General features: G+C 31.7%; 1 protein-coding gene across 5 annotated transcripts in view; it reads right to left on the bottom strand.

The window, feature by feature from the left end:
• Window positions 1-13,160, bottom strand: part of VPS54 (VPS54 subunit of GARP complex) — a 104,094-nt gene that overhangs the window by 49,547 nt on the left and 41,387 nt on the right. For all 5 annotated transcript variants that reach the window (XR_009054687.1, XR_009054688.1, XM_057741643.1 and 2 more), the window contains exons 7-10: window positions 11,605-11,990; window positions 3,931-4,057; window positions 2,751-2,858; window positions 748-803 (exon numbers count right to left, since the gene is read on the bottom strand). Coding sequence is in view for 3 of the 5 variants with exons in the window: in XM_057741643.1 (XP_057597626.1) it covers window positions 748-803; window positions 2,751-2,858; window positions 3,931-4,057; window positions 11,605-11,990 (677 nt within the window). In the remaining 2 variants the exon portion in view is untranslated. The remainder of the gene's footprint in view (window positions 1-747; window positions 804-2,750; window positions 2,859-3,930; window positions 4,058-11,604; window positions 11,991-13,160) is intronic.

Raw genomic sequence — 13,160 nt, 5'->3', positions numbered from 1 at the left:
ACTAATTCTGAAACTGAGCTTTCACTAGGTAATAGTATGGAAATTAAAACTTCACAATCCTCATTCTATGAGTCTGGCCCACAGAAGTTTTACAGTTGTCCATATTACTATTCATATCTTAGACCAGTTATAAAGTTTAGATATCTATATGAACAAGAAACTCATAGTCATAAAATATTTATCACTATTCTTATCAAAATAAGAACAGGAATTTCAAGGGGAAAACAAAAAATTACAGAATGGGCAATTCAAAATCATGTACTCAATTCTCAAAGCTAACTGGCTTTCAATTATATAGCTGAATAATTTAAATTTAACACTGCCATTCCTCTTAAATTTCCACCCTCCATATCAGACGTTGTATCCTCTCCACCCTCTCTCTGCCCTGGGAGGCTGACCTGCTGAGCCTGGCCAATGAGAAGCCCTTACAAAAGACTGAAAGGAGGAAAGGTGCTAATAGTTCTATCTCCCACCCAAGAGGTTACCTCAGGGTGTCTGCCTCCCTCCACTGAAGATCACTTCAACTACTACAAGACTTTTTTTCAACTACTTACATCTTTTTCTCCTTCTAAATTCTATTAACTGCTCTCTTTCTTTGTCCCTTAAAGGTACTGTACTATCACTTGTGATTTTCCTAGACTCTGCCCACACCCTTAGCAAATAATTCCTTAACTAAATCTTCCTTAGATTATCCTAACATGTTATCTTTTCCCTGACTGGTAACCCCAGTTTAATATTTATACTTACTTCACAACAACATCTGTGTCTATGTCTTCTATTTGTGAAACTTTATTAATCACACACTGCAAAGTTTAAGAAAAAAATTTGATTAACATCTTTAGAATTTTAAGTACTACATGTTCATTTGTACATTAATAAAGGTCTCAATGACTATGATAATTATTTTACCAAACTTCTCGTGTCTCTTATACCTCAAGGTACTTAAAGAACTGTACCCTATTAAATAATTATTCCAGCGTATGCTTGAACCGTATTAGTTACAATTTCCTACTATTTAAAACTGTTCAAAATCTCACACACACACACACATACACACACACCCATGTAACTATAATACGTAGGAATGTGATAGAAGCCCCATACTAAAATTCCAAAAGAAATTCATTTTGGAGGCCACACTTCCTTGCAACATGTACAACAGTTAAAAGTTTTAAAAAATAAATGCTCAGACTTCAAGAGAAGCCTAGGAATTAAAACACAGCAGTTTTTAAAAACTGTTTAAAAGTATAATACATATACAGAAAACAGTACAAATGTTTATAGCTCAATGTTTTTTTACAAATGGAGTATACCTATTTAATCAGAACTCAGATTATGAAATTGAACATTACCAGTAAGCCCCTCTCCTGCTCCCCTCCTGGTCACTACCTCCTCCCAAAAGACCTTACTATCCTGATTTCTAACACCATAGATTAATTCTGCCCATGTTAGAATTTTACGTAAGTGGAATCATACAGTGTATACTCTTTTGTGTCTGATTTCTTTGGTTCCACATTATGTATGTGAATATCCATGTTGTCCCATGTAATTTATTCATTCTCGTTGCTGTATAGGATTCAGTGATGTAAATACGCTATAATTCTATTTATCTTTTTTACTGATGATAAAATTTGTGTTTTTCCAGTTTTTTATTACAAATACATTGCCATGAAAGGCTTGTGCTGGCTTTGGCAAGCCTATGTATGAACTTCTGATGGGTAAACTATCTAGAAGTAGAATTGCTGAGTTGTAATACATGTGTATATTTAGTACTAGTTATCAACAATTTAGGAAGTGGCATTAATAATTTTAAAATACAGTGTTTTAGTCAATGTTTGAAAGAGGTAAAAGATGGGGTGACTGTAATCTTCTTCCTGCTTGTTTTATTTAAACATTAAAAACTAAGAAATGTACATTCAACCTAATGATGATGCTCAATTAGGCCTAACAAATTCCTTCAAAATCATTCTTTTTCATATGTAGAAAAACTAAAGTTCAGTGAACAAAATTTATCTGAATAGAAAAAGTCAAAACAAAAATTAGGGAAGACTGGAAAAAAAAAAAGAAAACAGATTTTCATTTACAATTATAATTTCTTTGAGATCAGGGTAAGAAGAAATGCTGGTGAAAGTATATACTACTGGTAAAATCTTTTTAGAAAATAAAGCAATTCAGCTCTATGTATCAAACAATTTAAAAATACTTTTCACTCTCTGACCAACAGTTCCACTTTGGGAATCAGTTATAACAAAAACAGTCTTAAATATGAAAAACCTAACAAACAAAACTTTATACCAAAGTATACCAAAGATGTCTGTCACAGTGATCTTTACAATAGCAAATTGAAAATGACCTAAACAATTAACAGAGAGGAAAGGTTTAACAGGTTTAACTAACATAATGTTGATGGAATTTTATATAACCATTAAAAGTGATATTTCTGAAGGCATATGAGGAAATGCTTATTTTATGATTCAAACAAATATATGTACAATTCAAAATTATATATACAGTATGTCAGCATCAGTGAAAAACACCAATAACAATTTACACTTAGAAATATTCTTAAAGTGATTTTTTTTGACTGGTAGGGCTATGTTTTTCTTTCTTCTATTTTTCTATATTTAAAATTTTTAAATAAATGAGAAAATATTACTATGATACTGCATGTATTATTACAGGATCATGTAAAAATAAACTTCACAGAAGATTCTAGACCAAACTATATCAAATAAAAAAAGTACAATTACCTGTTTAATGATATTCTTTGCTGTAATAATCATTTCTTCACTATATATTTCTAAAAAATTAAGTTTTCTTTGTTTTAAAAGTCCAAATACAAGAGACACTAGTCTTTCCTATTAAAATAAAAGAAGGGTATACAATGTCACAATTTAAATACAAAATAATCTCACTCAGAGGTACAAATAATCAACGTCAAGAGTTTTGTTGTTTGACCCTCAAATCTCTATCCTGCTTATGGTATTTTCTAAAAGCCTTAAAAACCCCCTTCCATAGCAATCTTGTCATCAGATTTTTGGAGTCATTACTGTAAAACAGGTAAATCCTATCCTACTGTAGTGGATCAAATGAAGCTGGTTTGGGGACAAAACAATCTGAGTTATTTTGGTCTAGTTTCAATAGGTAGCTAGAAAGTATTCTTCTCAAACCCTGATGACCAATAAATACTCTATGAGCCCTGTGCTTTTTTTTTTTTTTAAGAACTTTTATTGAGATACAGTTAACATACAATAAACTGCATATATTTAGCGTGTACAATTTGGTATCCCAGTGAGCCCTGTGCTTTTTTAATTAGTGGTTTAGAAGACTGGAATGATGACCTGGATTATTTGTGGAGAATTAACTGCTAACATTTACAAAAATCTCTTTAACTACTTAAGCTGCTATCAGAGCTTTTTGGATTCTTTACTAGTTCTTGGCAATAATCAGCATCAAGAAGTTACCAGATAAGTTACCAAATATAATGTATTTGTATATGTCTATGCATAAAACATGTTCATAATAGGTGCTCAGTGAATGTGAATGACAGATAAGTTACCATATAATAATGATCACCTTTTATAAAAGACTCTCCAGTACATGCATATACATGGATATAAGTTAATTCATCCTGTATCTACACCCTATACCTATATTTGGAGCTTGGATTGTAAGCTATATATAAGACTTCATTTTAACTCCCATTTCTAATTAAGCTATAAATTATTTATTTTCTTATTTCACAGGATAATAAACAATTATGTGCTCCCTGAAGTCACATAGTTAGAAAGATCTCATGGGTCTCACAGGCTTGATATTGAAGATAATTTTGCTCACTATAACCTGAGGAGAATGTGTTCTAAACTAAGGCTGTTAGGAAATAACACTAAACAATGACATCAGTTTCATTCTATAGTTCAAAAGACATACCTCTTCTAAAATTTGACAGTCATCTTCCAATGGTCTATTTAAGTCACTGTGAGAATAAGTAGAAAATTCTGCAATCATCATTTTATCTATCAGTTTTTCTAATTCACAAAGCTGTGATCCCAAATGCCTACAAAGAAAGAGGGAAATGTTACCTACATTTATTAAAAACCCAAATTTACTCCATGATCAAGGGAACTAGTCAGCAAAATTATCTAGCTGACAGTACTTGTGCAACAAGGTGATGTTTTAATAAAACGGAGTCCTTTAACTTAACAAAAATAACTGCGACAGTTTCACATCATCTCCCAAATTCTATTTTTTTCTTTATATCTTTAACCTCCAAACAGTTAAATATGCTGCAGGAAAACTGGTTCTAGAAAACTTCATGACTGCTTTTTAGTCTGCTTTTCACAGACAAAATATTCAGATATTCTAAGTCCTTTCCTCATTAACCACTTACTGAATAAATACAACTGCTTACTATGCACCAGGCCCTGTTCTGGGTACATATAAATATCTGAAGGACTATAGGAGAGACTGACTCAATTCAATCTCTGTCAGGATCAGTTTGAGTTACTGTGCAATATCCCTCAGGCCATTAAACTGAAAGTCATTAGAACACAGGACTGAAAATATAAAAATACTGAGCTATAATCTCTCCATGGAATGTTTTCTCATAAAATATAATGTTCCTTTTTAATCCACGTCTTTAATATTTTCAGATCCTAGTTAGGGTTGAAGTGAGGACTCTGAGGCAGAGTTGTGGGGGTGGTAAAGGCAAGTATTACTAAAGAGATTTGAACCTTTTCCCTAAAAAAAGCGTGTACTGTCCAAATGACAAGAATGGTCCCATGTAACTAATCCTGAAGGTCACTAAGGATAAATACCTTCATATCCAAAGGGATTTTTGCCACACAATCTAATAATTTCATAAAAACAATGGGTTGAAGAAACCTAGGTAATCTAGTTGGTGCAAAGCATTTCAAAAATTAAGTGAAATTTATCTTAAATTTAAACATCTATAATTAAATAAAAAGCATTTTAAAATATTATGCCACATTTACTTGAAAAACCAACTCTTAATATTAGCAACTGTCTTTACTATGACCAGATATAGCACATTAAAAAAAACTAGTTTAAAGCATGTGACCTTTTGAGCAGATCCATTGTTCTTTATGAACAACAACAACATGCTAAGTAGGGTAGTGATAATTTTAGAAAGAAATCTGATAAGTTAACATAAATTTGCATTTTGCAATATGAAAATTATATTTCTTACAGCTAATTAGAAGTCTAATAATGTTGTCATAAATGATGACAACATCTCACAATAAACTAATTTATAATGTATCTACTATTACAAACTAAAACACTGCCATAAAAGAAATCTGGCAGTGTCTTGTAAAATTACACAGGCAATTAGTCTTTGACCTAGGAAGCTCACTTCTCAGAATCTACCACAGAGATATAATGGGGTAAAATACAAAAGGACATACATTCATTGCAGCACTGTTGGTAACTACAAAGGAATACAAACAACCCAAATGTTGAGCAATAGAAGGTTAAATATAACAGACCCTATACATTTTTTAAAGAATCAGGGAATACCAATTCGTATACTATGTACTGCTAAGGAGCAGTTTCTCAATCTGTTTTTCATTACTGGCCCCCTAAAAAGTCTTTTGGAGGCCCACAAACCATTGTAAAATCCAAGATTTTTTTTCACCCTTCAAGAACTAATTTTCCCCCCTTCTGGTGATATCCCCTATTGAGAATGCATACTGTAGCACGATCTACAGGATATACTGTAAGGTAAAAGTAGCAAGGTGGAGAAAAGTATGTACAGTATGCTAATGTTTATCTAAGATGAGGGATAGAGAGATGGATAAATAAACTAAAACTTTTTTAAATGATGACTTATAGGAGTTGGTAGGCAGGCAGAGAACCAAGATATAAGTTAAATTTCTCTGAATATCTTTTGTTTTATAGATTTTATTTTGGAACAATGTAACTTACTTAACATAGTTGTAAGACAACATTACATTTAAAAACAGGAATCCTTAAATATCAAAAACAAATGAAACAAATGAACTTAACTATGTATCAAACTAGAGGCAAATCTACACAAAGAGGAATTATCTCAAGTGACTTTAAAACATAATAATTTTTTTTCTCTTTTATTTATTATTTATTTTTTTGAGGTACACCAAGTTCAATCATCTGTATTTATACACATATTCTCGTATTCCCTCCCTCCCTCAACTCCCCACCACCCTCCCCGTCCCAGTCCTCTAAGGCATCATCCATCCTTGAGTTGAACTCCCTTTGTTATACAGCAACTTCCCACTGGCTATTTTACAGTTGGTAGTATATATATGTCTATGCTACTCTCTCACTTCATCTCATAATAATTTATCCATGCATCCCATAAGGGATATACCTTAAGAAAAAGACAAAAAAATTCTACGTGTTTGTAGTAATAATACTGTTAGTTCTGAGAGGATTCTATTTATATTGTTGGATAAAACAAATGAGTAACATCATTAGGAACCAGTTTTCAGCCTGTTGGAAAGGTGATGTGTAAAACTGAAGCAGAAACTCTATAGTCCTGAATTTAAATTGAACTATGAGTAAAATTCGTAATTTTTTCTTTAAAAAGGGAAAATTATTTTCTAGCTCTGCCCACTAAAAAGGCCTAGAGATCATGACCAATGCAGCAGCAAGGAACACCTCTGCTACCTAGACTGCAATTTCCAGATATCATTTCCTACTAAAAGAAGCTAGGGCTCCTTAAAGAAATGGCAGTTTACAAATACAGAGCAGACAATGTATAATATGAATATGCCATCAAAACATGAAGTTAGAAAACCATCAATGACTACTCATAGGATCAAAAGGACTTGAGGAGGTTCCTACAAAAGATAGGACAATATGAACTTCAATTAAAAAAAAAATACTTCAAATATATATAAATCTATGTGCTTACAAAACATTTGGAAGATGCTAGATTTTCAATTCATTATTTCAAAAACTGCTAAATAAAGGAAAAGAACCTAGAATCTATCTTGCCTATCCTTGTAAGACTTGTCCTTCAGAATTACCAAATAATTGTTATGGAGAAATATACCTTTATAGAAATATTCCATTAATAAATGAATAAGGAAGTATAGACTTAGAATGTCATGATCTGCAACCCATAATGAGATGATAAATCTAGGCAATGATCACAAATGGCTGCTAATATCACGAAAAGGGAGACAACCAGATATGCCTTTTGGCTGAAATACACCTATTAGGTGCTCTTACCAAAAAGAAAAACTTAAATCTGATCAAGTCTTTAAATCTAACTACCAGTTTATAGAAAACATAGGCAAGAGGAAAACATGCCAAACATGGGGATGCAGTTGGCAAAATCCAGACTGTGAGAAGCTGTACTACAAAGACAACTCAATTTCTTCAATAAATATTTTGAAAGGGAGAAAATGAGAAGAATGGAGAACTAAATATCAAAAGGTACTTGAAAGATATCAACCAATTGTAATATATAGTTACTATTTAGATCCTGTTTCAACAAATACACTGTGAAAAGAATTTTGAGAGAAACAGGAAAATTTGAACACTGACTAGCTATTTGAAAATATGAATGATATTAGAGTATTTCTTTAATGATCCTTATCTTTCAAAGATACATAATGAAATACTTATGGATGAAATGAAATGATGTGTTGGATTTGTTTCAAATTAATCCAGGAGTATGGGGAGGGATATACAGAAAACAAAGTTGGCCATGAGTTGATAACTCACAGGTGATAAGCAACTTATCCAGCTTCATACAACTCTCTTCATATAATTTCCTCTATTTTTGTGTGTTTCAGTTTTCAATAAGTTTTTTAAAAAGCAGTAATAGGGTACGATATGAATCCACACATAACTTTAACATTGCTTGGTTCTCAGCTAATTAATTAAGTTTTAAAAAGATGATAAATTCCTTCTGAATGCAGACTAGAGGTTAACACTCAAGTATGTGCTGCCTTCAGGTATAAATAGTCTTCAGCGAATCCCAGCAAAGAATTATGGTACAAAGTCCATAGGACTGTATCTCCTGATGTCTGGGCATCAAAGTAATAAAACTCTATCATTTCAGCATAATAACTTAAACGTGAGGTTCTATTTAACCTTAGATATTGTCAAAAATAACTGAGTAGCTTCATTTTTATGCATCTTAAAGTAATTTTAAAGTCTGACAAATATAATAAAGAGCAGATATGAATCTCGACACTAACATCAAATAGTAGTTATTAGGTACTCACAGGTATATAATAACATATATAAAAAGATTTGTCTAAGCAAATCCTTAAATACAACTTCTAGAATTATAGTGTTTTATAAGATTCACCTATTCATCCTTGCTCTGTTTTTAAAATCTTTTTGACTACTTTAACGATAGATGCAATTATACTGGCCTGTACATAATTATTAACCTTACCAAAAATATTTAATAGATAAATCTGCTAACAGTTCATTTTAAAAGTATATATCTTAACAGTCACAGATAATAATTTAGAGTGGTGAAATAAATCTACTAAAATGACAAATAACTAAAAATCGCTTTCTGAAAAAGTATGTAGGTCCATATATCCAGCTAAATAAATTGAAGCGATTCTAATACTTTCTACTTTAACATGCCTCAATTTGTACATGAATTCAGATCTTCTACTACGCTGTGGGTTCACTACAAGCTTTGTGCTGCTTTTATCAGAGAAACTTACATATCAATAAACCCTACAGTAACACTAGTTTCATCAAACAGTAGAAAATCTGTTGTTTTGGCTTCATCTCAGAGCATACAATGTGGATGTTTTCATATTATAATGTTCTGAAGATCTAAATTATGGAAGATTATATCAGGAGGAAAGAAGATGTTAAATACCTTTTAATATTTCCAATAATAAAAATCCCTTAAGTGGAATCCCAAGGTGGCCTCTGATCAATGAAATCAAAATAAGCCAGAACCTATAATTAATTTTGTTTCCCACCTTTTCTTTCAAAAAGAAAAAGAAGAAAGCATACAACTAGAAAAACTAGTTTCATTAATTTTTATCCTAAAATCTATTACTATGGTAGGTTTCTAGCTCAGCAAACCTCTAATTCAATTGCCCACAGTTTAACACCTATTGCACAAGAAAACTAGCACTGATGTTCAGAATGATCTACCTGAGGTCCAATAAAACCTCAATCAAGTATATTAAAAAGTATATATAACTCTTGGGTCCAATGAGATCTGGGTTGAATCTTGACTCTACTGTTTTATAACTTGCTATATGACTTGGAGCAAGTTATCTAAGATTTTCAATGCTTCAGTTTCTTATCTATTAAATGGGGATAAGACTATCTCATAGAGATTTTTTTGGAGTGGGAGGGAGATCAAATAATATATGCAATATTCTTAGCACAGTACCTGGTACAGAAAACTAAAGCATTCAAAAAATGTTCTTGGTTTTACAGTAGTGGTGGTAGTAGAATAATGGCGGTAGTAGTAGTAAAGAAAAAAAATTAACAATGGTGAAAACTAAAAAGGGTTTCTACATAAACCTTTATGATAAGAAAGAACAAATAACATTATATCCTTGAATTTCAAGGTAACAATCTTTTCTACATGAAACCTGCAAGATATCAAGGTTCAAATACATTTTCATATACTATGTTTTATATGAGAATAAACACTTTACAAATGTGCAGGTTCTAAAAAAATAATAGTAGAAAGATATTTGGGCAAAATGTAGACAATCAGAATATTTGAAAGTCTTAAAAAATCATATACACTTTTTTATGAAGAATATTTTGTCCTTTGAGTTAAGGTATAAACAAAAAAAGTAAGGCTAAAAATAAAGGTACACTCTTCCTTGAGCTCAAGATAATTACACAATTATAAAATTTTCATTCTGCCTTCCAATAAATCATAACCTACTGGGAATAAATATCCAATCCTGTTCTCAAGTATTTTCCAGATAGCTTTGGAAAACTATACTTTTCATCACTATTACTGGGCATAAACTTATGAGTCAGGAAAATAAAATAAACTGCATGACCTTTAGAGTAAAAACTAGAACAGTTTCAGAATTTGTGTTCAGCAGGCAATCTTTGTCTCCATTTCTCTGTTCAGAGGATAAAGCACTCTACTTTGTAGAATCAGCTCCCAATATTCATCAACATTCATACTATATAGTAGTGACAATTAAAAAATACAGCTTCTGTCATTACAGAAGTCCATTTTGTTAAAATATTGACAAAATTAATATTATTTATTTTAAAAATATATTCTATACACATTTAAAAAAGAGAAATATTTAAAATTTCAGAGGTAAAGGGGAAACTAAAAATCACTTAGTCACCCTGGATTCCCATGCTGAGAAATCCAAAGTAGGTTTCAAAGGACTACAAACCACCCAAAACTGACTGCAAAATTTTATGTACAAGTATATTTTTATGGAAAGAAGATCCAACCACAGTTTTCAATAGACTCTCAAAGAGGTTTGTGATCCAAACTTTTTCTGTAAACACCTAAGTCTGGATAAGGTTCTTCCCCTAGGGCGAGGCTCCATAGCACTCTGTACGTTCATCATCACAGTGCACTGCACTGTATCATACCTTCCCAGTAATTTATGTCTCCCTCCTGCCAAATAAAGTGTAGAAACAGAGCAGAGAACATCTCTGCTTCATTCATGGCTATGTTCCCAGTATTCTGCCTGTTGTCTGTCATGTAATAGGTGATCAATAACCATTTCTTGAATAAATGAATCAATTATTATTCATTTGCATAATTAAATTTGGGCCAACTTTTTAAAAGTGCTCTCTAAATATTCCAATTACATATCCTTAGTTAATAAGAACTTATAATTCAATTAAAATAAACTTATATTGAAGATAACCTTTCCAGAATATATAAACTACTAAGTTACAGAAAACATTTCCATAAAACTTCTTTGTAGTCACTCAATGGTATAAAGTTTAGGTGGGTTTCCCAGCATATAGGAACTTCAACAAAGACACTACAAGCCTGCTTAACTGAATGAAATCTGATGGCTTACAATCGGTCCAATCTGTAAATTAAACACTTGACATGATCTCACATAAAATAAACTAAAACCCTAATCTTAAGGGTATTTTCAAAATAAAAACTTATAAGAAATCTGGTCTTTTCCAACATCATGTGGAACTATCTGCAATTTGATAGACTGCAAATGAGAAATGAATTTTAATAATTACCTAATTTAAAACTTATTCAATGGCTTTTAAAATAAACTTAATTTTAGCTATACTGGTATTCCTTTCTCCACTTTGATCTACTATCTTGACACAAAACTATTTTAACATTCTCAAAAAAAAAATTCTCAAAACATTACTTTCAAAGTTGTGACTGGCCCTTCGTTGCTATCATCTACTAGAAAATTTTACCTCTTTATCCAAATGTCACTATAAATATTGGTCCTTATGATTTGTGTTTGTGTTAGTAAGAGTAAAATAGAATGATGACATGATTAAATAGATCAACCTAGAAGAAAAAATACTCATGTAACTAAATACATTGGTATTTTTTCAGCTAACGTTACACACTAAAATTTATCCTTTAAAAATGTCTATCATTAGTTCTAATGGCTTACTTAATGGACATACCGGAAGCTGTGAATGCCCTGAAGTTCCTGCTGTAGAACCTCTTGCGTTGTTGCTATTAAGTCCAATGCTCCAACAAATTCAGAAGTGGATAACAACACCTGTACTGTAGGCTGAGTCTGGTGTACAGTGGCCATTAATTTCAGTTTATTGTATACTTTAACACAATTATTTCTGGTAAGTGCCAGTCTTAAAATGTGTAGTGATCCTTCACACATTACTTTATCAATCTGTGCAATTTTATCTCGAAGCATTTTTACAGCCTGGGAAGTTTTCTTGAGGTAGTCCTGCAATTCGTGTTGAGAGGTCATTGCATGAAAAAATGCTTCTGAACGTAGAGAGATCTGGTGAGCAATGTTTACTTCCACAATATCCAGATAATGGCTCAGCTTAAGAGGAAAGGAAAAAAAAATCAGAGTATTCTAAGTATACCTTAACTATCCAAATACTTTCTGAAAATGATACAATATTTCTAAATATATTTTAAATTCCATTGTGTGAACTGTTTGATTGTTATGCTTAATACTAGGCATACAAAATAGAAGGGAGATAAAAGGTAGAGCCCAAAGATTAATAAATGTAAGACAAAAGCACAGAAGGTGATTCACCTTCTTCCTCTGCTCCTGCCATTACTATCCTCCAAACACCAACTACCTTCCAACAAGTAAAAGTACCCCACGGTCATCTCAGATTATAATCTAGTTTTAGAAGTTCCAAGATCTGAGAGAGAATGATCGATTTCCTTAACCCCCCACACGTCACTGCCATCACCAACATCACATATCATTTATCTGAATGAAAGATGAGTATAGTTACCATTTACTGACTTTATATGTACTAGGCACTGGTATTTTATATATATCATTTTCTAATTTTAACAATCTAGGAATACAGGTATTATTATTTTCTTTTACAGATGAGGATACTGAGTCTCAGAAACATTAAATAACTCGAATAAAGTCATATGATTATAAGTAGAAAAACTGAAATTTGAACCCAAGTTTGTCTAACTCAAAAACTGAAGTTCCTTCTTCTGTACCATGTTGCCTCAAAAACGTTAGAGAATTCATGAAAGACAGATTGGTGATCCAGCCACAAATTATAGAAAGCACTAGAATTCATTTGGATCTTTTTTTCAAGGCTGTTAATTTTACATTTCAACAGTTATTCCTTTATCAATTTGTAAAACTCAGTTTATTTCCAATGTGTTTTCCTCTTAAATGACTGACAAAGGCCTGAAACGATTAGTTCATATACATTTTATTTGTAACACTACCAAAATTAATTCCTGAAGTAACATATATTGAAAATGCTTTCTAATTTCAAATATGGGCTTCTAAAACTTGAGTTGTTTTTTCTTCTTTCATAACTGCATATGCCTTTTTTGGCTATATTATCTTTCCATTTCTCTCCCACTTTTTTACTTTCAGATTCTTCAACCTATAACTCAAACTTTAAGAACTATCTCTGAACATCCCAGGAAAATATGTAGTGTTAAAGGGTTAATGGGCTTTCAACATTTAGGACTCATAAAATTGGAAGATTATTTGGTCACCAAG

Source organism: Hippopotamus amphibius, chromosome 7 (assembly GCF_030028045.1).
Source record: "Hippopotamus amphibius kiboko isolate mHipAmp2 chromosome 7, mHipAmp2.hap2, whole genome shotgun sequence".
NCBI classification, from domain to species: domain Eukaryota; kingdom Metazoa; phylum Chordata; class Mammalia; order Artiodactyla; family Hippopotamidae; genus Hippopotamus; species Hippopotamus amphibius.
The sequence above is the reverse complement of the archived record's forward strand: the minus strand, read 5'-3'. Positions and strand labels throughout refer to the sequence as shown.